The 25091-nt window shown below is 41.0% G+C and overlaps 1 protein-coding gene across 1 annotated transcript; it reads right to left on the bottom strand.

Moving 5' to 3' along the window:
• Positions 1-946: 946 nt before the first annotated feature.
• On the bottom strand, positions 947-5619 carry LOC124697464 (glycosyltransferase BC10-like). The gene is made up of 11 exons (XM_047230053.1): positions 5456-5619; positions 4093-4522; positions 3738-3836; positions 3338-3438; positions 3187-3258; positions 2931-3021; positions 2571-2651; positions 1857-1916; positions 1643-1765; positions 1518-1556; positions 947-1373 (listed from the first exon to the last, which is right to left on the bottom strand). Exons 2-11 carry the CDS (start codon positions 4408-4410, stop codon positions 1245-1247), a joined length of 1113 nt encoding a protein of 370 aa, XP_047086009.1. The 5' UTR covers positions 4411-4522; positions 5456-5619; the 3' UTR covers positions 947-1244.
• Positions 5620-25091: the final 19472 nt, after the last annotated feature.

Here is a 25091-nt window from a genome sequence, read left to right as displayed (position 1 = left end):
CGAGTATCCAAAGTCCAAACCATGTGTGCTTGAGGAGGAAACAGAGTGACGGAGTACTCTTTCATGTGGCTTCTTCTGTAGAAATTTTCTTTTTTGCGAATTGGTTAGTATAGGTGTAGTAACGGTTGAGGAAACGTTCGCCCAGCGTGTACACCGGTGCAGCACCACCAACACCACAGCGCACAGCTTGTTATACACCGCGTGCACACGGTGACACGGACCTGGCTTGGTTTGTAACGTCAAGAACCGACCAGGTCCTCTAGGACCAAGTGCTCCTGCAGTTCGTGCAGAGGCCGGCGGCGTGCGGCCTAGTGAGCGTGGACGAAGAACTTGACAGAGAGAATGCAGCGACTAGGCCTGGAGTAGCTCGTGACTCGATTCGGCTCGACTCGAAGTCAAGATATAACAAGTCGAGCCAAGTTTCAACTCTTGTTATTGAACTGAGTTTCAAGCTAAATGAGCCGAGTTAACCGAGTACTCGTTTAGCTTGTCAAACTTTCAGTGGTCTTCAGGTACGGCTGGGAGCAGTGATGGTCTGATGGAAGTTCTCCGAGTACGCAAAAAGGGACAACAACAAGCACAACTAGGCCAAGTTTCTTTCGAAGGCATGTACAAGCGACAAATTCTACATATTTGGGAAAAATTACATCATGCATAATACATTATACACTTGCTTATTGACAGTTTTTAGCAAGCTGCTCGCGAGTTGAGCCAAGTTTCATTTATGGTTGTTCAACGAGTCCCAGCTCGGCTCGGCCTAGCTATCGACAGGACAAGCACAGTGCACCAACTGCAAGCGGTCAATGGTTTCAACTTTGTTAGACCCAGCCCAGAAAACAGACATTTACCGCGTCTTTGTTCCTTTTAGAAGTGTATATGATATGATGAGAAGCCATGGTGAAAGTCTGTATATCAGGCACACGCTACCACCTACCAGTCATCATTTTTACCCAGACAAATAGGTCATTATCTGCAAGAACAGAGCACTTGCCAATCAGACTCGATCCTCGTCTACCACAGCATAGATCACCAGCTTTGCAGCTGTATTCTCTGTGTGCACGAAATTGCTGCTGTTCACACCAGCAAAAATTGCCGTTTCAAGACCTAAAGAATAACACCTAAACATCGATATGGCGGGATTCTAACAACAGTTACAATACAACTACATCTGTACTGTAGGGCTGTGGAGGGCAACAAACGCCAGGGTGAAGGAAGAATCCTCAAATGCCTCGACTGTCCTCGGATCAGATGACGGTGAAGTTCGAGAAAATGTTCATCAGAGTGTCCAGCGCCTCGGGATAGAACTTCCGCGCAAATAGGTAGCAGGGCCTCTTCATGCCATTCCACACGCACGGCCTTCTCTGTGCTTGATGCTGCAAGACCATGATGAATCGTCAGATAGATTATCCATGAAGGGATCATGCTGAAGATTTATGCTCCCTCCGATCCATACTTGCTATGGATCGGAGGGAGTAGCATTTTTGTTGCAGAAATTGTGAAGGCAAAAAAATATGTACCTTTGCGTTGCTGTTCACATGAACGCTCTCGTCAATGGACTGCAGACGTTTCATGCTTAGTTAGAGATTACCCACAACTATAAAATGTTGAGCAAACTAACCAGCGGGCATAACAAAGAGCTCACCGCTATACTCTTAAGCAGCTCAAAGCTCGTGTCAACAGCCCTATAAACTTTAGGATGCCATTTTCCTTCTGACCAATCGACATGTGACACTGACCAGTTGGCAATTCCAGTTGGATCAACCATCTGCAGGCACAACAACAGCAATACGATATTACTGGTGAGTAGAGTGAACAAAACATTTCAGTAGTTCAGTTAGGAGCTTCTGGGTGCTTACGTTAAACAGTGTTGGCAAATAGTGCTCGTCAGAATAGCAGTTGTGCCATTCATTTCCTGGCTGCAACATGCAACGATAACAAGATAAGTGGCAAAATACATATCAAAAAACCAGGAAAGAAAAACAGCATGACATCCACCAAAGTACAGAAAAGATAACCAAACCAATTTTTGGTCATGGAAACTGACTTAATAAACAGCACGAACTAAAACAGTTAACTATTGATGCAGTATTGAGATTCACCCTGTCTATCATTTATACATCACAGTACTAGACCACAATGCTTAATACTGTACTGAAACAGGATCTTCAATCTAGATATAAATTAGTAGCTAGGTTGGCAGCAACAAATCTTAATCCCCAAAATGAAGTCAGTACAAGAGAAATTTGACACTCGTTTCAGAAGCTGTCAGTTTATGTGCTTTGAAGGAACTAGAGTCATCCAGTTTGGACAAAACTATGTACTCCGTACCAGGTTTCATTTGCTCATGGAACTTGGCCAAGGAGCATGGCTCCCTAATGATGGGATAAAAGCATACGACACACATGACTAAGAAGTGCAAAGTATCGACTTAGTCATTTCCAGTGAAGCAAAACCATGAAGACAACAGCTGTTATGCGATAGCATACAGATTTATCTGACCTTTACTGTAATTATTACTAATATCACCTATCTTACCTAAGGTCTAATGTAGCCAGTATAGCAATCCTTACCTTACAGTAGCGTTTGAACTTTCCATAGTAAAGAGTGTCAGCAAGAATAAGGACCGCATGCTGCCGTTTCACAGTGAACCACTGAGAGAGGAGAACATGTCAGAATGTCGGATGTTCGGCTATAGGAAAACAAGGAAACTTTTAAAATTAGGAGATATATGATTGTTTAATTTACAGAAAAAAAATCTGACACAACATTTGGCAACCATATGATATATATAAATAAGAAGGAATTTCCAATTCTCCTTGTCACCTTTATGAGGTTTTCGATAATCCAATGTTATGTGATTGAATAACTTGAATTTGGTAAAAGAAATGAGGCTTTCACTTTCTAGGGAAATCAAGCATAGAAATTATTACCTGTGCACCTTTTCTCCAATCTCTCTTGACGATTTCAGGTAGCATATAATCAGAGTATCTACCTGCTCCATGTGGACCAGGATCGTCGAAACTGAAAAAAAAATAGCACGTCAATGGTGAAGATATGATGCTTGTAACAATAATGAATATGAGGGTAACGACAGATCTTCAGTCAAACATTTGTTCAAGTTTAAGTATAAAAAAATTGCTTCTATACATAATCATCTGCAATATAACCTTCAGGACGTTCACTTACGAGTCAACAAAGCTGATGTTTGTCTCCATGAGATAACTGTACACATAATCGAAGTTATGCAGTGGTACACAGCTGCAATAAGAACAAAGCACTAGGATAAGGATACGGTTATGCAATTCAAATTTAGATGAGAACAAAGGAGATGACTAACCTCTCAGAGACCAAGACAAAATGCTGGTTATCAGCGTCTTGCAGTGCATTTGCCAAGAGCCTCCTCTCTGCATCAATCATAGAAACTGTACCCCAGACCACCTACAGGTAAACTGAACTATTACTTTCTCAAACAATTAAATGGTAAAATGTGAACAGTCTTATATCCACTATGCTTATCACATAACAGGCAATCTTACAGACTATTATAATAGCCACAATCCATACTGGTCCAAAAGCATTAAAATACCCTCAGTCTTAATCTACAAACTACAACATTCCCTGAAAGTAGAGGGAGTGGGGGTGATTGCATAATGGAGAAACTGATAAAACATTTCCTGCATAGAGCAATTCAAACAATGCAAAACACGGCAATCTCTAACTAAATTCCAACCATTTACCTTTTCACTCCGAATATCCCTGCCAGCAAATAATGGACTGGCATGAACCGTCCTTTCTCTTGAAGCATGTACGTATATTGTGTATCTGCCTTCATGTCCCTGAAAAAGTACATCCAAGTATCTGGATTCAGTACTGAGCACATTCCAATTCTTTCATGAGGTAGGTCTGTTAAAGTGTTAATTTGGAGTTCCTTTTAAGCATGCATGATAAATAATAAGTGCTTTCATCAAAACAGGGAAACATTAGTATTAGTATCACATCATGCCAGTTTAACCACTGAGATGTACAAATTTCCAATTAAGACTAGACAGAGATATATTTATTCTAATTTTGCAATAGGGCCAAAAACCTTACCGTGAAGAACTTTTCCCAAAGCTTCTCAAAAGGCAATGAACTGGGCGTCAAGAACATGAAAGCAATTTTCGGATTCTTTGACCGGACAGGCTGTGACCGAACAATGTCTCTTATCACAACACGAGCAGCTATCTCATCATCAGTGTACACTCTCACGGGTTCTGGGGGAGGCTGAGAACTGCAGGAATTTGACAAGTAACAAGACGTGTACTGTTGGGGTTTGTAGAGATAAGCTCCAGTGACAATTGCACAGACAAAAGCAATCAAGATGACAATCCAGAGAGGCCTTTTAGACGAAGCTCTATTGCGTGGTGCCATGGTCCAGGTTTATACGTAGCAGTGACAGGACTTCAGAATCTACATTTGACAAGCTTCACCTCTGCAATCATCCAAAACCATCATTCTGATAGAACTGTTGAACCTATTAAACCTGGAAACATAGTAAAAAAAAGGATAATTCACTGTTATTGATAGTTTCTCAATCTGGATTCTGGAGTGATGCAAAAATAAAGGGGATAAAACCATTTTAAGTCTATACAAAACTACATTACTTAGCAATGGAGTAACACCCTATTTAAGCAAAGAGGAAGATCAATTGAGGAAATCGCTGTACAATTTGAACACGACACGAATGAGGTCCTACGATGATGTCTTCTGTGACTTTGATTCGAAATCTGGACTCTGGAGGCTGCAGCTACAGGATGAAATCCCTTCTACCGATGTTGTTTGTAAGAAACTTGCCTGTTTATTTTTCTCTCTTGTTCGTAACCTTTTACTAACAACCACCAACCCTGTAAATTCAATTGACACTCGTGCACGTTCTTTGCATGTTTCAGATAATGACTCGTCATCAGTCCTTTCCCTTTGAGTACAAGCAACCCCGCGTTAAACCCCTAAAACCTCACCAATGAGAACTTCGAAACTGTGTCTGAGCTCTCCAGTAAGTGCAGAACTCAGAACCAGAACCCTAGTTCATCCTAATTTCCACAACGAGATGCCACGAAGAAAGCCTCGAAATCACTCCCCGGTGCCAAATATTTGTAGTGAGTCTTAATGCGCGACAAGAAAACCTAAAACTACTTCACAAACAAAAACTTCCAAAACTGCGACACGCACCAACAATAATTTGGGAAAACATCACCACTCCCTTTTCCCCTTTCCGTGACCAAAACACCTAATAAGAACACTCCTAAATCGCAACTGTTGAATCCAGAACCACCAGTGCGGCCAAGAGTCGCAAGATAGCGACTAAAAATCCCACCTTTCCATTCCCCAAATTCCGCCCCGGAAAATGCTCCGCGGATTCGAACTGAGACGGAATACGGGTGCGAGAGAGAAAAAAGAAATACAGGCGACGTCGGACCTTGGTTGACGCGCTGGATCTCCCAGACGCGAGCTCGTGACTGCTTCGGATTACGGATGGGGGAACGAGCGGAGAGATCTAGGCGATGTATGAGCAGGAACAGAGAAAAGTGGGAAAGGATTTGTGAGAGGAGTGAGGCGGAAAGGTAGATGAGTGGGCAGGAGTTATACTCAGTTTGTGCTAATTAAAGCGGGACAAGAGTCAGCATGTGTGTCTAACACCACCACCTGATGATGCCACCAGACCCACCATGCCTTTTATTTTACACGAGTGTATTTTTTTCTCCAATCCATATTAAGTGTTACTATGATTTAAGCTTAGATTTGAATTAAAACCAGAACACTTATTATTATGGATCTCTCTATCCTATAAAAAAAATGAAAAGCAAAACATAACTTTTATTCGATCTGCAGCCGTTACATTTCTATGTAGCTTTCTTATTTTCATGATCTCGGGTGTGGAGACCGCAACTAAATCTGTCTTGAAACGAAGATCTATGGAGACTATGACATTATGGACTAACTAAGTTGAGACGACGTATAATGGATTGCGATGTGTGAGGGGGACTTGGTATGACATGAAGATGCTCTCGAGGAGGTTTATAAGCTGAGTAATCCTAGATTGATCTCGTCGGTGGATGTTTGTGGTGATGACGACAAGTTTTCACAAGTGTCTGGTGTTCTCCTCATATTATCTATACTCCTATCCTATATAGGGATAAATGTCAGTTGTTGGATCATTTCAACCGAATCGGTGCGTAGTTGTAACATCTTAGTAATGTGTATCCTACGGTCAAGAATGTTGAAATTCACCGCACAACCTTTATCTGCCTAAAAGCTCTACGTGTGCCTAACTACCTGGGGATCCACCAACGGAGGAGACGACTCTGCAGTACTATATGGATTTCTTTAGATGCTTCCCTCCTTTCCTTCATCGAATCATTGATCGCATTTATGGAAAATCCTCCGGGGTCCTTCGTGTGTTTTTAGGACCAACTTGTAATTTTACAATCTTCTAAGGTCCTTTGTGTAATTTATACCACCACCTGGAATTAATGAAGCAGCTACAGGTCCTTCGGGATCATTTCCTTAAAAAAGTTAGTACTAACGAAATGTACACAAGTGATGGGTTTCGTTTGGTACCTTGGGCCGGATATAAGCGCCACCTGAAACCGTAATTTAATTTTTTTAGATGGGATGTAATCAGATAACATGGAAACAAATACCGTCTCTATTCTCGGTTTTTCCCCCCCCCCCCCCCCAAAAAAAAAAAACCTTAATCTTATTACGTTACCGAAGCAGCTCGCTTCCTCAAATTCCTCAACTAACTGACATCTGATACGTTGCGAACGTATCTATAATTTTTTATGCTCCATGCTTATTTTACACCAATTTCTATATGTTTTGTTTACACTTTGTTGCACTGTTATATATTTTCTGGAACTAACTGATGACCCACAAGTATAGGGGATCGCAACAGTCTTCGAGGGAAGTACTACCCAATTTATTGATTCGACACAAGGGGAGACAAAGAATACTTGTAAGCCTTAACAACGGAGTTGTCAATTCAGTTGCACTGGAAACGAGACTTGCTCGCAAGAGTTTATTAGTAGCAACAGTTTTATAGCAGTAGGAATAGTGAAATAACAGCAGCGGTGAAATAAAGACAGCAGTAGTGATTATAGTAAACAGCAGGATTAAAATACTGTAGGCACAGGGACGGATTAACGGGCGTTGCATGGATGAGAGAAACTCATATAACAGTCAAAGCAGGTGCATTTGCAAATAATAATAAAACGGTATCCAAGTACTAATCAATCAATAGGCATGTGTTCCATATATAGTCGTACGTGCTCGCAATGAGAAACTTGCACAACATCTTTTGTCCTACCAGCCGGTGGCAGCCGGGTCTCTAGGGAAACTACTGGATATTAAGGTACTCCTTTTAATAGAGTACCGGAGCAAAGCATTAACACTCCGTGAACACATGTATTCCTCACATCACTACCATCCCCTCCGGTTGTCCCGATTTCTGTCACTTCAGGGCCATTGGTTCCGGACAGCGACATGTGTATACAACTTGTAGGTAAGATCATAAACAACGAATATCTTCATGAATCAATAACATGTTCAGATCTGAGATCATGGCACTCGGGCCCTAGTGACAAGCATTAAGCATAACAAGTTGCAACAATATCATAAAAGTGACATCTACGGATACTAGGCACTATGCCCTAACAATCTTATGACTATTACATGACCAATCTCATCCAATCCCTACCATCCCCTTCAGCCTACGAGCGGGGAATTACTCACACATGGATGGGGGAAACATTGCTGGTCGATGGAGAGGCGTTGGCGGTGATGGCGGTGAAGATCTCCTCCAATTCCCCGTCCCGGCGGAGTGCCAAAACGGAGACTTCTGGCTCCCGAGACGGAGTTTCGCGATGTGGCGGCTCTCTGGAGGGTTTCTAGCGACTTCGACTTCTCTCCGTGCGTTTTTAGGTCGAGGCCGATAAGTAGTCCGAAGGAGGGCGTCGGAGGCCGACCGAGGGGGCCACACCATAGGGCCGCACGGGCCCCCTAGGCCGCGCCGCCTTATGGTGTGGGGCCCTCGGGCCTCCACCTTACTTGTCCTTCCGGCTCCGTCGGTATTCGGGAAAATAGGGCCTTCCGCATAAATTCCGAGGATTTTCCCGAAAGTTGGATTTCGCACAAAAACGAGACACTGTGAGCAATTCTCGCTGAAAACGGCGTTAGTCCGTGTTAGTTGTATCCAAAATACACAAATTAGAGGCAAAACAATAGCAAAAGTGTTCGGGAAAGTAGATACGTTTTGGACGTATCAACTCCCCCTAAGCTTAGCTTATTGCTTGTCCTCAAGCAATTCGATTAACAACTGAGCGATAAAAGAACTTTCACGAACACATTTGCTCATATGATGTATATATTCTCATGCTATGGCTAATACTTAAGCAGTTCATAATGAGATACATGCGAATGAGATCATCCAACAGCTATGTCAATCATGGCGAGGTACCAACAATTAATAATAAGCATCATGAATCATGTATATAAGCAGGATTGCAATGTTCATAAGAGAATATGATAAAGTGGTATCTCGCTTGCCCGTATTTGATTGGCAAAAGATAAATGCCGAGGCACCTCTGGAGTTCATAGAAAGACTAGAAGTAGTGATTGTCAAAGGTAAAAGCATCAAAGTTATACCACAATCAATCATATTTTGAGACAAGCATATTATACTAAGAATGATAGTTGTGCTCTCAAGATAGTGCTCAAAGGAAGAATGGAGACACAACATAAAAGTAAAAGATTGACCCTTCGCAGAGGGAAGCAGGGATTAACATGCGCTAGAGCTTTTCATTTGTAAAGCAGGAGTAAAATTATTTTGAGAGGTGTTTGTTGTTGTCAACGAATGGTAATGGGTACACTAACTACCTCATCAACCGGACTCCCAAGAGCGGCTCCCATTTTATTTATTTTTGGGTGGCACTCCTTCCAACCTTTCTTTCACAAACCATGGCTAACCGAATCCTCGGGTGCCCGCCAACAATCACATACCATGAAGGAGTGCCTTTTTATTTAAGTTTTATTATGATGATGACACTCCCCCCAACCTTTGCTTACACAAGCCATGGCTAACCGAATCCTTCGGGTGCCGTCCAACAATCACAAACCATGGAGGAGTGTCTATTTAAGTTAATTAATTTGGGGACTGGGAATCCCATTGCCAGCTCTTTTTGCAAAATTAATGGATAAGCGGATGTGCCACTAGTCCATATGAGAGTCCGTCAAAAGTAAATGACAAGGTTGAAAGCTAAACACCACATACTTCCTCATGAGCTATGAAACATTAACACAAATTGAGAAGCATTTTGAAAGTTTTAAAGGTAGCGCATGAGAATTTACTTGGAATGGTTTGAAATGCCATGCATAGGTATTTATGGTGGACACTTTTGGAACAACTTGGTTTTCAGGTGTTTGGAAGCACGAGCGGCTATCCCGCTCAGTACAAGTGAAGGCTAGCAAAAGACTAGGGAGCGACAAATCAAGAGAGCAGTAACTGTCATAATCATGCTTGCGGCAAAATAAATTAACGGAGGCATAAAAGTGATACAAGAACTTTGAAGCAATATAAATCATCGAGGCTTAATTGACTTTTTTTTCAGTCATATGCATGCGTGAGCATGTGCCAAGTCGATATAAATGAATTATTCAGAGGAGGATACCTCAATGCCATACTTACTTATGAATAAAACAATGCAAGCGAACATCCATGACATGCTACTCATATTAATAAATTGGAGCTAAACATGAGAGATCATGAACTACTAGACTTTCTCAAATAACATATACCTCACATGAACCAACTAAGCATGCTCACATGGATGAGTATATGTACAAAAATGAAAACAAATAGAGTTCATACCAGCCTCTCACCACAATCCAATTGTCGTAGATCGTCATTATTGCCTTTCACTTGTGTAGCTTGGATAATATGAAATGAAAACCACGCTCCAGCCACCGAAGACCATTGAACTCATGATGAACTTTACAAACCAAAGAAGAACAGCAAATATTTTTGGTGTTTTCGAATTGGAAACAAGAACAAAAGAAACAAGAAAACAAAGCAGAATCTTTTTGGGTTTTCTCATAGCAAACCAACGATAGCAAATAAAGTAAACTAAGAGCAAGGAACCAAATAAACAAATGGTGAAGAGAAACAACAGAAATATTTTTGGTCTTTTTGTGTTTTAGGAAAGAAACAAAGCGAAAACAGAAGAATGCAAACCAACAGAAACACAGAAAAGCACGATGACAGAAATCTGCCAAATCCTGACAGCAGTACAGAAATCGAAATTAACAAAAATCTTCCATTGCTCAGACCAAAAAGTGTTCAACTAATGAAAGTTAGATAACAACCTGGGGCACATGCTCAAAAATTGGCAACTCAAAATAACGTTCTGGCTGTGCGTACGAATTTTTTGGTAACAGCCCAGAATCTGTTTTTGGACAGCACTTCCCCAAATATCATCTCCTTCTCATTAGAAAACCACTATAAGAAACTAAACAAGTATGTACAAGTATCCAGCAACCATAATATGCAAAGAATGAGTGATGCCGGTATAGCTCCCCACAAGCTTAGGCATTTCTGCCTAAGTGGAGTTCATTCCCATCGAGGGTCGGAGTTCCACGCCGGTGGATCATACATGGAGTGATAATAAGGCCCCTGCGCAGAAGAATGTCGTGGAGGTTCCACATGACCATAATGTTGATATGAGGAGCTCGCTGCATCGGATGAAGAGTCGGGGTGCTCCTCGGCCTCCTCCATACCTTCCCTTGCACGATGGCTTTCCCTTTCTATGTATGCGTTTAGCTCATTTTCTGTGATCGACCACCCTTTCCTGGCATCAAGGTTAAACAGAGCAGGTGCAGGCGATCGTACTAGCTTTTCAATTTTCTTAGTTATGCTCCAATTTTTCTTATACAAAGTTATCCTATAATACAGGTTGTTCAAATTAGATGCATCTGAAATAAACTCATGTTTAATCATGGAAACAACATCAAGCTTCTCTATAGAAAGCGGAATATCTAAATGGTGAGGTCCCACACCATGCATAGCTAATAAGCGAGAGGCGATAAGACCTCCACAAATTCCTCCTTTCTCACGGTTAGTAGCAAGTCTACAAGCTATTAAAGCACCCAAATTATAAGTTCTATCCTGTTGCAAAGCGGCAGCTAAGAAAGCCAAATCTTGGACAGATAATTTACCTGCATTCTTTTTAGCTAGAACGCACTTTGTAACGAAATAAGCAAAGTAGCGGATAGCTGGTTGTTGAATGCTACTAATCTTACCACCATCATTGGAGAAGCTCCTCCCATTACAAATCATTGTATAAAGATTTGAGAGCTCCCGCGGCGTTCCCCTGACCTTCTCGCAGGATCCCCACCGCGGCACTCTAATTGCTGCACAAAAATCACTAAAAGGCAAGTCGATAGTTTTGTTATAAATCTTGTATCGGACCATAGGATTAGTTGGAGACCGATGAAATTCAAAATCCTGCACAACCGACACCGTTAGTTTAGCATATTGGTGAGGTTCACCAACGAGTAAAACCTTCCAACCCTGCATTGGAAATCGGTGTTTGAACATCTTGCGAGATTCCCGCATTCCGCATAAAATCGGTGCATGGGTAATAAGAGGGGTATACTCCCTCTTCACGGTGAACTCTCATGACTTGTTGTACCTCCAATTCTTGTTGATTTAATTGGTGCCTACTTCCTTCCATTTTCTGAAAATTTTCAACAACCATTATAAAATTTGATTTCAAGGTATATAATTGAGGGTAACTACTATAGGAACTTGCTAGAGTACTACACATGCATCAAAAGTAATTTCTACCACTTAGAACAAGCATGCAAGCTCACTAAACATGTTATCTACAGCAGCAAAATATTCAAGATATACTCAACCAAACAAAATTCTAATTGGACAATCAAAGGAGTCACATACCAAGGAGTAAATGTGCCAAATTTCGGACGTAATCTGGGCTGAGCAAGGAGATCGAGAAATCGCGAGTTCTTGAGCAGAAACGCGAGTGAGAGGAACTTGGTGCGAGTTTTTTCGGGAGAGAGAAGATGCTGGGAGGAAGAGATGAAGTAGTGGGGCAAGGAGGGGCCCACACCACAGGGTGGCGCGCTGATACGTCTCCGACGTATCGATAATTTCTTATGTTCCATGCTACTTTATTGATGATACCTACATGTTTTATGCACACTTTATGTCATATTCGTGCATTTTCTGGAACTAACCTATTAACAAGATGCCGAAGTGCCGGTTCTCGTTTTCTGCTGTTTTTGGTTTCGAAATCCTAGTAACGAAATATTCTCGGAATCGGACGAAATCAACGCCCGGGTTCCTATTTTTCCCGGAACCATCCGGAACACCCGAGAGCCGCCGGAGGGAAGCCACGGGGGCCCCACACCCACACCCGGCGCGGCCGGAAGGGGGCCGCGCCGCCCTATGGTGTGGTGGCCCCAGGCCCCCTCCGAGGCTGCCCTTTCGCCTATTTAAAGCCTCCGTCGCGAAAACCCTATTACGGAGGACGAAACCCACAGAAACCATCCAGAGCCGCCGCCATCGCGAAGCCAAGATCTGGGGGACAAGAGTCTCTGTTCCGGCACCCTGCCGGACGGGGAAGTGCCCCCGGAAGGCTTCTCCATCGACACCGCTGCCATCTCCACCGCCATCTTCATCACCGCTGTTGCTCCCATGAGGAGGGAGTAGTTCTCCATCGAGGCTCGGGGCTGTACCGGTAGCTATGTGGTTCATCTCTCTCCTATGTGCTTCAATACAATAATCTCATGAGCTGCCTTACATGATTGAGATTCATATGATGATGCTTGTAATCTAGATGTCATTATGCTAGTCAAGTGAGTTTTACTTATGTGATCTCCGGAGACTCCTTGTCCCACGTGTGTAAAGGTGACAGTGTGTGCACCGTGTGGGTCTCTTAGGCTATATTTCACGGAATACTTATTCACTTGTTATGAATGGCATAGTGAAGTGCTTATTTATATCTCTTTATGATTGCAATGTGTTTTGTATCACAATTTATCCATGTGCTACTCTAGCAATGTTATTAAAGTAGTTTTATTCCTCCCGCACGGTGTAATGGTGACGGTGTGTGCACTCGTGTTAGTACTTGGTTTATGCTATGATCATGATCTCTTGTAGATTGCGAAGTTAACTATTGCTATGATAGTATTGATGTGTATTATTCCTCCTACATAAGCATGAAGGTGACGAGTGTGCATGCTATGTTAGTACTTGGTTTAGTCGTTTCGATCTTTCATGCACTCTAAGGTTATTTAAATATGAACATTGAATTGTGGAGCTTGTTAACTCCGGCATTGAGGGTTCGTGTAATCCTACGCAATGTGTTCATCATCCAACAAGAGAGTGTAGAGTATGCATTTATCTATTCTGTTATGTGATCAATGTTGAGAGTGTCCACTAGTGAAAGTCTAATCCCTAGGCCTTGTTCCTAAATACTGCTATCGCTGCTTGTTCACTGTTTTACTGCGTTACTACTGATGTGTTACTACTGCTTGTTTACTTCCTACAATATTACTACCATCAACTGCACGCCAGCAAGCACTTTTACGGCGCCATACTACTGCTCATATTCATTCATACCACTTGTATTTCACTATCTCTTCGCCGAACTAGTACACCTATTAGGTGTGTTGGGGACACAAGAGACTTCTTGCTTTGTGGTTGCAGGGTTGCATGAGAGGGATATCTTTGACCTCTTCCTCCCCGAGTTCGATAAACCTTGGGTGATCCACTTAAGGGAAAACTTGCTCGTTGTTCTACAAACCTCTCGCTCTTGGAGGCCCAACACTGTCTACAAGAATAGAAGCACCCGTAGACATCAAGCACTTTTACGGCGCCGTTGCCGGGAGGAAAGGTAAAAGGCACTCATACTTCGGTTCCGGTGTAACGATACTTTTCAGGCGCCATTGTGTGTGTGCTCGAAGCTATTTCCTTTAGACTCCGCAATTGCGACATTTGGTTTCTTGTTTACACTAGTTAGGTATAATGGACAACAATGACCTTTTTATTCTATTTCCTGATTTAAGACATGGATGGTTTGATGCGAAAATTAAAAAACCCATGGAACATATTAATATGAATGTTTTGAACACTATTGTTGCTAATGCTATGGAAAATTCTAAGCTTGGGGAAGCTGGTTTTGATGAGCATGATACTTTTAGTCCCCCAAGCATTGAGGAGAAAATTTACTTTGATGATACTTTGCCTCCTATATTTGATGATGAGAATAATAATGATAGCTACTTTGTTGAATTTGCTCCCACTACAACTAATAAAATTGATTATGCTTATGTTGGGAGTAGTAATTATTTTATGCATGAGACTCATGATAAGAATGCTTTATGTGATAGTTATATTGTTGAGTTTGCTCATGATGCTACTGAAAGTTATTATGAGAGAGGAAAATATGGTTGTACAAATTTTCATGTTACTAAAACACCTCTCTATGTGCTGAAATTTTTGAAGCTACACTTGTTTTATCTTCCTATGCTTGTTACTTTGCTCTTCATGAACTTGTTTATTTACAAGATTCCTATGCATAGGAAGCATGTTAGACTTAAATGTGTTTTGAATTTGCCTCTTGATGCTCTCTTTTGCTTCAACTTCTATTTCTTGCGAGTGCATCATTAAAACTGCTGAGCCCATCTTAATGGCTATAAAGAAAGAACTTCTTGGGAGATAACTCATGTGTTTTTTTACTAAAGTACTTTGTTTTATATTTGTGTCTTGGAAGTTGTTTACTACTGTAGCAACCTTTCCTTATCAAGTTTTTGTGCCAAGTAAAGTTTCTATGTTAAAGTTGATGTTATATTTGGGATCGCTGCGCAGAAACAGTATTGCTCAGTCTGTCACGAATTCTGGCACAAGTCTCTCTAGAAAATTCGAAAAAATCTGCCAATTTACGAGCGTGATCCTCAGATATGTACGCAACTTTCATTAGTTTTGAGTTTTTCCGTTTGAGCAAGTCTGGTGCCATTTTAAAATTCGTCTTTACGGACTGTTCTGTTTTTGACAGATTCTGCCTTTTATTTCGTATTGCCGCTTTTGTTAAGTAGAATGAGTTTCTTTGTTCAATTAACTTTCAGAAGTTTTGTGCAATGTCCAGAAGTGTTAAGAATGATTGTGTCACCTCTGAACATGTGAATTTTTGATTATGCACTAACCCTCTAATGAGTTTGCTTGAAGTTTGGTGTGAAGGAAGTTTTCAAGGGTCAAGAGAGGAGGATGATATACTACGATCAAGAAGAATGAAATGTCTAAGCTTGGGGATGCCCCGGTGGTTCATCCCTGCATATTTTAAGAAGACTCAAGCATCTAAGCTTGGGGATGCCCAAGGCATCCCCTTCTTCATCGACAAAGTATCAGGTTCCTTCTCTTGAAACTATATTTTTATTCGGTCACATCTTATGTACTTTACTTGGAGCGTCTGTGTGCTTTTATTTTTGTTTTTGTTTTGTTATCTTAGTTCTCTGAATAAGTTCATCCTTGTGTGGGAGAGAGACACGCTCCGTTGGTTCGTATGAACACATGTGTTCTTAGCTCATAATATTCATGGCGAAGTTTCCTCTTCGTTATATTGTTATATGGTTGGAATTGGAAAAATGCTACATGTAGTAATTGATAAAATGTCTTGGATAATGTGATACTTGGCAATTGTTGTGCTCATGTTTAAGCTCTTGCATCATATACTTTGCACCCATTAATGAAGAAATACATAGAGCTTGCTAAAATTTGGTTTGCATAATTGGTCTCTCTAAGGTCTAGATAATTTCTAGTATTGAGTTTTGAACAACAAGGAAGACGGTGTAAAGTCTTATAATGTTTACAATATGTCTTTTATGTGAGTTTTGCTGCACCGGTTCATCCTTGTGTTTGTTTCAAATAACCTTGCTAGCCTAAACCTTGTATCGAGAGGGAATACTTCTCATGCATCCAAAATCCTTGAGCCAACCACTATGCCATTTGTGTCCACCATACCTACCTACTACATGGTATTTCTCCGCCATTCCAAAGTAAATTGCTTGAGTGCTACCTTTAAACAATTCAAAAGTTATTACCTCTTATTTGTGTCAATGTTTTATAGCTCATGAGGAAGTATGTGGTGTTTTATCTTTCGATCTTGTCATTTACTTTTGACAGACTTTCACAATGGACTAGTGGCTTCATCCGCTTATCCAATAATTTTGCAAAAAGAGCTGGCAATGAGGTTCCCAGCCTCAATTAATTAACTTGCATTAATAATTCTCTTCACATGTTTTGCTCCGATTTATCAGTAAGCAACTTAAATTTGCAAATAGACACTCCTCCATGGTATGTGAATGTTGGAAGGCACCCGAGGATTCGGTTAGCCATGGCTTGTGTAAGCAAAAGGTTGGGAGGAGTGTCATCCATAAATAAAGAAAAACTAAACTAAAGTACATGTGTAAACAAAAGAGAAGAGGGATGATCTACCTTGTCGGTAGAGATAACGTCCTTCATGGGAGCCGCTCTTGAAAGTCTGGTTGATGAGGTAGTTAGAGTGCCCACTACCATTCGTTGACAACAACAAACACCTCTCAAAACTTTATTTTTATGCTCTCTTTATGTTTTCAAAATAAAAGCTCTAGCACAAATATAGCAATCGATGCTTTCCTCTTTGAAGGACCATTCTTTTACTTTTATTGTTGAGTCAGTTCACCTATCTCTCTCCACCTTAAGAAGCAAACACTTGTGTCAACTGTGCATTGATTCCTACATACTTGCATATTGCACTTGTTATATTACTCTATGTTGACAATTATCCATGAGATATAGATGTTACAAGTTGAAAGCAACCGCTGAAACTTAATCTTCCATTGTGTTGCTTCAATGCCTTTACTTTGAATTTATTGCTTTATGAGTTAACTTTTATGCAAGACTTATTGATGCTTGTCTTGAAAGTACTATTCATGAAAAGTCTTTGTCATATGATTCATTTGTTTACTCATGTCATTTACCATTGTTTTGATCGCTGCATTCATTACATATGCTTACAATATATGATCAAGTTTATGACGGCATGTCACTTCAGAAATTATCTTTGTTATCGTTTTACCTGCTCGGGACGAGCAGAACTAAGCTTGGGGATGCCGATACGTCTCCGACGTATCGATAATTTCTTATGTTCCATGCTACTTTATTGATGATACCTACATGTTTTATGCACACTTTATGTCATATTCGTGCATTTTCTGGAACTAACCTATTAACAAGATGCCGAAGTGCCGGTTCCTCGTTTTCTGCTGTTTTTGGTTTCGAAATCCTAGTAACGAAATATTCTCGGAATCGGACGAAATCAACGCCCGGGTTCCTATTTTTCCCGGAACCATCCGGAACACCCGAGAGCCGCCGAGGGAAGCCCCGGGGGCCCCACACCGCACCGCGGCGCGGCCGAGAGGGGCCGCGCCGCCCTATGATGTGGTGGCCCCAGGCCCCCTCCGAGGCTGCCCTTTCGCCTATTTAAAGCCTCCGTCGCGAAAACCCTATTACGGAGGACGAGACCCATAGAAACCATCCAGAGCCGCCGCCATCGCGAAGCCAAGATCTGGGGGACAAGAGTCTCTGTTCCGGCACCCTGCCGGACGGGGAAGTGCCCCCGGAAGGCTTCTCCATCGACACCGCTGCCATCTCCACCGCCATCTTCATCACCGCTGCTGCTCCCATGAGGAGGGAGTAGTTCTCCATCGAGGCTCGGGGCTGTACCGGTAGCTATGTGGTTCATCTCTCTCCTATGTGCTTCAATACAATAATCTCATGAGCTGCCTTACATGATTGAGATTCATATGATGATGCTTGTAATCTAGATGTCATTATGCTAGTCAAGTGAGTTTTACTTATGTGATCTCCTGGAGACTCCTTGTCCCACGTGTGTAAAGGTGACGAGTGTGTGCACCGTGTGGGTCTCTTAGGCTATATTTCACAGAATACTTATTCACTGTTATGAATGGCATAGTGAAGTGCTTATTTATATCTCTTTATGATTGCAATGTGTTTTGTATCACAATTTATCCATGTGCTACTCTAGCAATGTTATTAAAGTAGTTTTATTCCTCCTGCACGGTGTAATGGTGACAAGTGTGTGCACTCGTGTTAGTACTTGGTTTATGCTATGATCATGATCTCTTGTAGATTGCGAAGTTAACTATTGCTATGATAGTATTGATGTGTATTATTCCTCCTACATAAGCATGAAGGTGACAGTGTGCATGCTATGTTAGTACTTGGTTTAGTCGTTTCGATCTTTCATGCACTCTAAGGTTATTTAAATATGAACATTGAATTGTGGAGCTTGTTAACTCCGGCATTGAGGGTTCGTGTAATCCTACGCAATGTGTTCATCATCCAACAAGAGAGTGTAGAGTATGCATTTATCTATTCTGTTATGTGATCAATGTTGAGAGTGTCCACTAGTGAAAGTCTAATCCCTAGGCCTTGTTCCTAAATATCGCTATCGCTGCTTGTTACTGTTTTACTCGAGTTACTACTCGCTTGTTTACTTCCTACAATATTACTACCATCAACCGCACGCCAGCAAGCACTTTTCCGGCGCCATACTACTCGCTCATATTCATTCATACCACTTGTATTTCACTATCTCTTCGCCGAACTAGTACACCTATTAGGTGTGTTGGGGACACAAGAGACTTCTTGCTTTGTGGTTGCGGGGTTGCATGAGAGGGATATCTTTGACCTCTTCCTCCCTGAGTTCGATAAACCTTGGGTGATCCACTTAAGGGAAAACTTGCTGCTGTTTTACAAACCTCTGCTCTTGGAGGCCCAACACTGTCTACAAGAATAGAAGCACCCGTAGACATCAAGCACTTTTCTGGCGCCGTTGCCGGGGAGGAAAGGTAAAAGGCACTCATACTTCGGTTCCGGTGTAACATTACTTTTCTGGCGCCATTGTGTGTGTGCTCGAAGCTATTTCCTTTAGACTCTGCAATTGCGACATTTGGTTTCTTGTTTACACTAGTTAGGTATAATGGACAACAATGACCTTTTTATTCTATTTCCTGATTTAAGACATGGATGGTTTGATGCGAAAATTAAAAAACCCATGGAACATATTAATATGAATGCTTTGAACACTATTGTTGCTAATGCTATGGAAAATTCTAAGCTTGGGGAAGCTGGTTTTGATGAGCATGATACTTTTAGTCCCCCAAGCATTGAGGAGAAAATTTACTTTGATGATACTTTGCCTCCTATATTTGATGATGAGAATAATAATGATAGCTACTTTGTTGAATTTGCTCCCACTACAACTAATAAAATTGATTATGCTTATGTTGGGAGTAGTAATTATTTTATGCATGAGACTCATGATAAGAATGCTTTATGTGATAGTTATATTGTTGAGTTTGCTCATGATGCTACTGAAAGTTATTATGAGAGAGGAAAATATGGTTGTACAAATTTTCATGTTACTAAAACACCTCTCTATGTGCTGAAATTTTTGAAGCTACACTTGTTTTATCTTCCTATGCTTGTTACTTTGCTCTTCATGAACTTGTTTATTTACAAGATTCCTATGCATAGGAAGCATGTTAGACTTAAATGTGTTTTGAATTTGCCTCTTGATGCTCTCTTTTGCTTCAACTTCTATTTCTTGCGAGTGCATCATTAAAACTGCTGAGCCCATCTTAATGGCTATAAAGAAAGAACTTCTTGGGAGATAACCCATGTGTTTTTTTTACTAAAGTACTTTGTTTTATATTTGTGTCTTGGAAGTTGTTTACTACTGTAGCAACCTTTCCTTATCAAGTTTTTGTGCCAAGTAAAGTTTCTATGTTAAAGTTGATGTTATATTTGGGATCGCTGCGCAGAAACAGTATTGCTGTCTGTCACGAATTCTGGCACAAGTCTCTCTAGAAAATTCGAAAAAATCTGCCAATTTACGAGCGTGATCCTCAGATATGTACGCAACTTTCATTAGTTTTGAGTTTTTCCGTTTGAGCAAGTCTGGTGCCATTTTAAAATTCGTCTTTACGGACTGTTCTGTTTTTGACAGATTCTGCCTTTTATTTCGCATTGCCGCTTTTGTTAAGTAGAATGAGTTTCTTTGTTCAATTAACTTTCAGAAGTTTTGTGCAATGTCCAGAAGTGTTAAGAATGATTGTGTCACCTCTGAACATGTGAATTTTTGATTATGCACTAACCCTCTAATGAGTTTGCTTGAAGTTTGGTGTGAAGGAAGTTTTCAAGGGTCAAGAGAGGAGGATGATATACTACGATCAAGAAGAATGAAAGGTCTAAGCTTGGGGATGCCCCGGTGGTTCATCCCTGCATATTTTAAGAAGACTCAAGCATCTAAGCTTGGGGATGCCCAAGGCATCCCCTTCTTCATCGACAAAGTATCGAGTTCCTTCTCTTGAAACTATATTTTTATTCGGTCACATCTTATGTACTTTACTTGGAGCGTCCGTGTGCTTTTATTTTTGTTTTTGTTTTGTTATCTTAGTTCTCTGAATAAGTTCATCCTTGTGTGGGAGAGAGACACGCTCCGCTGGTTCGTATGAACACATGTGTTCTTAGCTCATAATATTCATGGCGAAGTTTCCTCTTCGTTATATTGTTATATGGTTGGAATTGGAAAAATGCTACATGTAGTAATTGATAAAATGTCTTGGATAATGTGATACTTGGCAATTGTTGTGCTCATGTTTAAGCTCTTGCATCATATACTTTGCACCCATTAATGAAGAAATACATAGAGCTTGCTAAAATTTGGTTTGCATAATTGGTCTCTCTAAGGTCTAGATAATTTCTAGTATTGAGTTTTGAACAACAAGGAAGACGGTGTAAAGTCTTATAATGTTTACAATATGTCTTTTATGTGAGTTTTGCTGCACCGGTTCATCCTTGTGTTTGTTTCAAATAACCTTGCTAGCCTAAACCTTGTATCGAGAGGGAATACTTCTCATGCATCCAAAATCCTTGAGCCAACCACTATGCCATTTGTGTCCACCATACCTACCTACTACATGGTATTTCTCCGCCATTCCAAAGTAAATTGCTTGAGTGCTACCTTTAAACAATTCAAAAGTTATTACCTCTTATTTGTGTCAATGTTTTATAGCTCATGAGGAAGTATGTGGTGTTTTATCTTTCGATCTTGTCATTTACTTTTGACAGACTTTCACAATGGACTAGTGGCTTCATCCGCTTATCCAATAATTTTGCAAAAAGAGCTGGCAATGAGGTTCCCAGCCTCAATTAATTAACTTGCATTAATAATTCTCTTCAATGTTTTGCTCTGATTTATCAGTAAGCAACTTAAATTTGCAAATAGACACTCCTCCATGGTATGTGAATGTTGGAAGGCACCCGAGGATTCGATTAGCCATGGCTTGTGTAAGCAAAAGGTTGGGAGGAGTGTCATCCATAAATAAAGAAAAACTAAACTAAAGTACATGTGTAAACAAAAGAGAAGAGGGATGATCTACCTTGTCTGGTAGAGATAACGTCCTTCATGGGAGCCGCTCTTGAAAGTCCGGTTGATGAGGTAGTTAGAGTGCCCACTACCATTCGTTGACAACAACAAACACCTCTCAAAACTTTATTTTTATGCTCTCTTTATGTTTTCAAAATAAAAGCTCTAGCACAAATATAGCAATCGATGCTTTCCTCTTTGAAGGACCATTCTTTTACTTTTATTGTTGAGTCAGTTCACCTATCTCTCTCCACCTTAAGAAGCAAACACTTGTGTCAATCGTGCATTGATTCCTACATACTTGCATATTGCACTTGTTATATTACTCTATGTTGACAATTATCCATGAGATATAGATGTTACAAGTTGAAAGCAACCGCTGAAACTTAATCTTCCATTGTGTTGCTTCAATGCCTTTACTTTGAATTTATTGCTTTATGAGTTAACTTTTATGCAAGACTTATTGATGCTTGTCTTGAAAGTACTATTCATGAAAAGTCTTTGTCATATGATTCATTTGTTTACTCATGTCATTTACCATTGTTTTGATCGCTGCATTCATTACATATGCTTACAATATATGATCAAGTTTATGACGGCATGTCACTTCAGAAATTATCTTTGTTATCGTTTTACCTGCTCGGGACGAGCGAAACTAAGCTTAGGGATGCCGATACGTCTCCGACGTATCGATAATTTCTTATGTTCCATGCTACTTTATTGATGATACCTACATGTTTTATGCACACTTTATGTCATATTCGTGCATTTTCTCGGAACTAACCTATTAACAAGATGCCGAAGTGCCGCTTCTGTTTTCTCGCTGTTTTTGGTTTCGAAATCCTAGTAACGAAATATTCTCGGAATCGGACGAAATCAACGCCCGGGTTCCTATTTTTCCCGGAACCATCCAGAACACCCGAGAGCCGCCAGAGGGAAGCCCTGGGGGCCCCACACCACACCCTGGCGCGGCCAGAGGGGGGGCCGCGCCGCCCTATGATGTGGTGGCCCCAGGCCCCCTCCGAGGCTGCCCTTTCGCCTATTTAAAGCCTCCGTCGCGAAAACCCTATTACGGAGGACGAGACCCACAGAAACCATCCAGAGCCGCCGCCATCGCGAAGCCAAGATCTGGGGGACAAGAGTCTCTGTTCCGGCACCTGCCGGAGCGGGGAAGTGCCCCGGAAGGCTTCTCCATCGACACCGCCGCCATCTCCACCGCCATCTTCATCACCGCTGCTGCTCCCATGAGGAGGGAGTAGTTCTCCATCGAGGCTCGGGGCTGTACCGGTAGCTATGTGGTTCATCTCTCTCCTATGTGCTTCAATACAATAATCTCATGAGCTGCCTTACATGATTGAGATTCATATGATGATGCTTGTAATCTAGATGTCATTATGCTAGTCAAGTGAGTTTTACTTATGTGATCTCCTGGAGACTCCTTGTCCCACGTGTGTAAAGGTGACAGTGTGTGCACCGTGTGGGTCTCTTAGGCTATATTTCACAGAATACTTATTCACTGTTATGAATGGCATAGTGAAGTGCTTATTTATATCTCTTTATGATTGCAATGTGTTTTGTATCACAATTTATCCATGTGCTACTCTAGCAATGTTATTAAAGTAGTTTTATTCCTCCCGCACGGTGTAATGGTGACAGGTGTGTGCACTCGTGTTAGTACTTGGTTTATGCTATGATCATGATCTCTTGTAGATTGCGAAGTTAACTATTGCTATGATAGTATTGATGTGTATTATTCCTCCTACATAAGCATGAAGGTGACGAGTGTGCATGCTATGTTAGTACTTGGTTTAGTCGTTTCGATCTTTCATGCACTCTAAGGTTATTTAAATATGAACATTGAATTGTGGAGCTTGTTAACTCCGGCATTGAGGGTTCGTGTAATCCTACGCAATGTGTTCATCATCCAACAAGAGAGTGTAGAGTATGCATTTATCTATTCTGTTATGTGATCAATGTTGAGAGTGTCCACTAGTGAAAGTCTAATCCCTAGGCCTTGTTCCTAAATATCGCTATCGCTGCTTGTTACTTGCTTTACTCGAGTTACTACCGCTTGTTTACTTCCTACAATATTACTACCATCAATCGCACGCCGACAAGCACTTTTCTCGGCGCCATACTACTGCTCATATTCATTCATACCACTTGTATTTCACTATCTCTTCGCCGAACTAGTACACCTATTAGGTGTGTTGGGGACACAAGAGACTTCTTGCTTTGTGGTTGCAGGGTTGCATGAGAGGGATATCTTTGACCTCTTCCTCCCCGAGTTCGATAAACCTTGGGTGATCCACTTAAGGGAAAACTTGCTCGCTGTTCTACAAACCTCTGCTCTTGGAGGCCCAACACTGTCTACAAGAATAGAAGCACCCGTAGACATCAAGCACTTTTCTCGGCGCCGTTGCTGGGAGGAAAGGTAAAAGGCACTCATACTTCGGTTCCGTGTAACAGTACTTTTCTCGGCGCCATTGTGTGTGTGCTCGAAGCTATTTCCTTTAGACTCGCAATTGCGACATTTGGTTTCTTGTTTACACTAGTTAGGTATAATGGACAACAATGACCTTTTTATTCTATTTCCCGATTTAAGACATGGATGGTTTGATGCGAAAATTAAAAAACCCATGGAACATATTAATATGAATGCTTTGAACACTATTGTTGCTAATGCTATGGAAAATTCTAAGCTTGGGGAAGCTGGTTTTGATGAGCATGATACTTTTAGTCCCCCAAGCATTGAGGAGAAAATTTACTTTGATGATACTTTGCCTCCTATATTTGATGATGAGAATAATAATGATAGCTACTTTGTTGAATTTGCTCCCACTACAACTAATAAAATTGATTATGCTTATCTTGGGAGTAGTAATTATTTTATGCATGAGACTCATGATAAGAATGCTTTATGTGATAGTTATATTGTTGAGTTTGCTCATGATGCTACTGAAAGTTATTATGAGAGAGGAAAATATGGTTGTAGAAATTTTCATGTTACTAAAACACCTCTCTATGTGCTGAAATTTTTGAAGCTACACTTGTTTTATCTTCCTATGCTTGTTACTTTGCTCTTCATGAACTTATTTATTTACAAGATTCCTATGCATAGGAAGCATGTTAGACTTAAATGTGTTTTGAATTTGCCTCTTGATGCTCTCTTTTGCTTCAACTTCTATTTCTTGCGAGTGCATCATTAAAACTGCTGAGCCCATCTTAATGGCTATAAAGAAAGAACTTCTTGGGAGATAACCCATGTGTTTTTTACTACAGTACTTTGTTTTATATTTGTGTATTGGAAGTTTTTTACTACTGTAGCAACCTCTCCTTATCAAGTTTTTGTGCCAAGTAAAGTTTCTATGTTAAAGTTGATGTTATATTTGGGATCGCTGCGCAGTAAACGAGCATTGCTGTCCGTCACGAATTCTGGCACAAGTCTCTCGTAGAAAATTCGAAAAAATCTGCCAATTTACGAGCGTGATCCTCGGATATGTACGCAACTTTCATTAGTTTTGAGTTTTTCCGTTTGAGCAAGTC

The sequence above is a fragment of the Lolium rigidum genome, chromosome 1 (genome assembly GCF_022539505.1).
Source record: "Lolium rigidum isolate FL_2022 chromosome 1, APGP_CSIRO_Lrig_0.1, whole genome shotgun sequence".
In the NCBI taxonomy this organism is placed as follows: domain Eukaryota; kingdom Viridiplantae; phylum Streptophyta; class Magnoliopsida; order Poales; family Poaceae; genus Lolium; species Lolium rigidum.
Note: the sequence above shows the minus strand (reverse complement) of the source record. Positions and strands in the feature narration are given on the sequence as shown.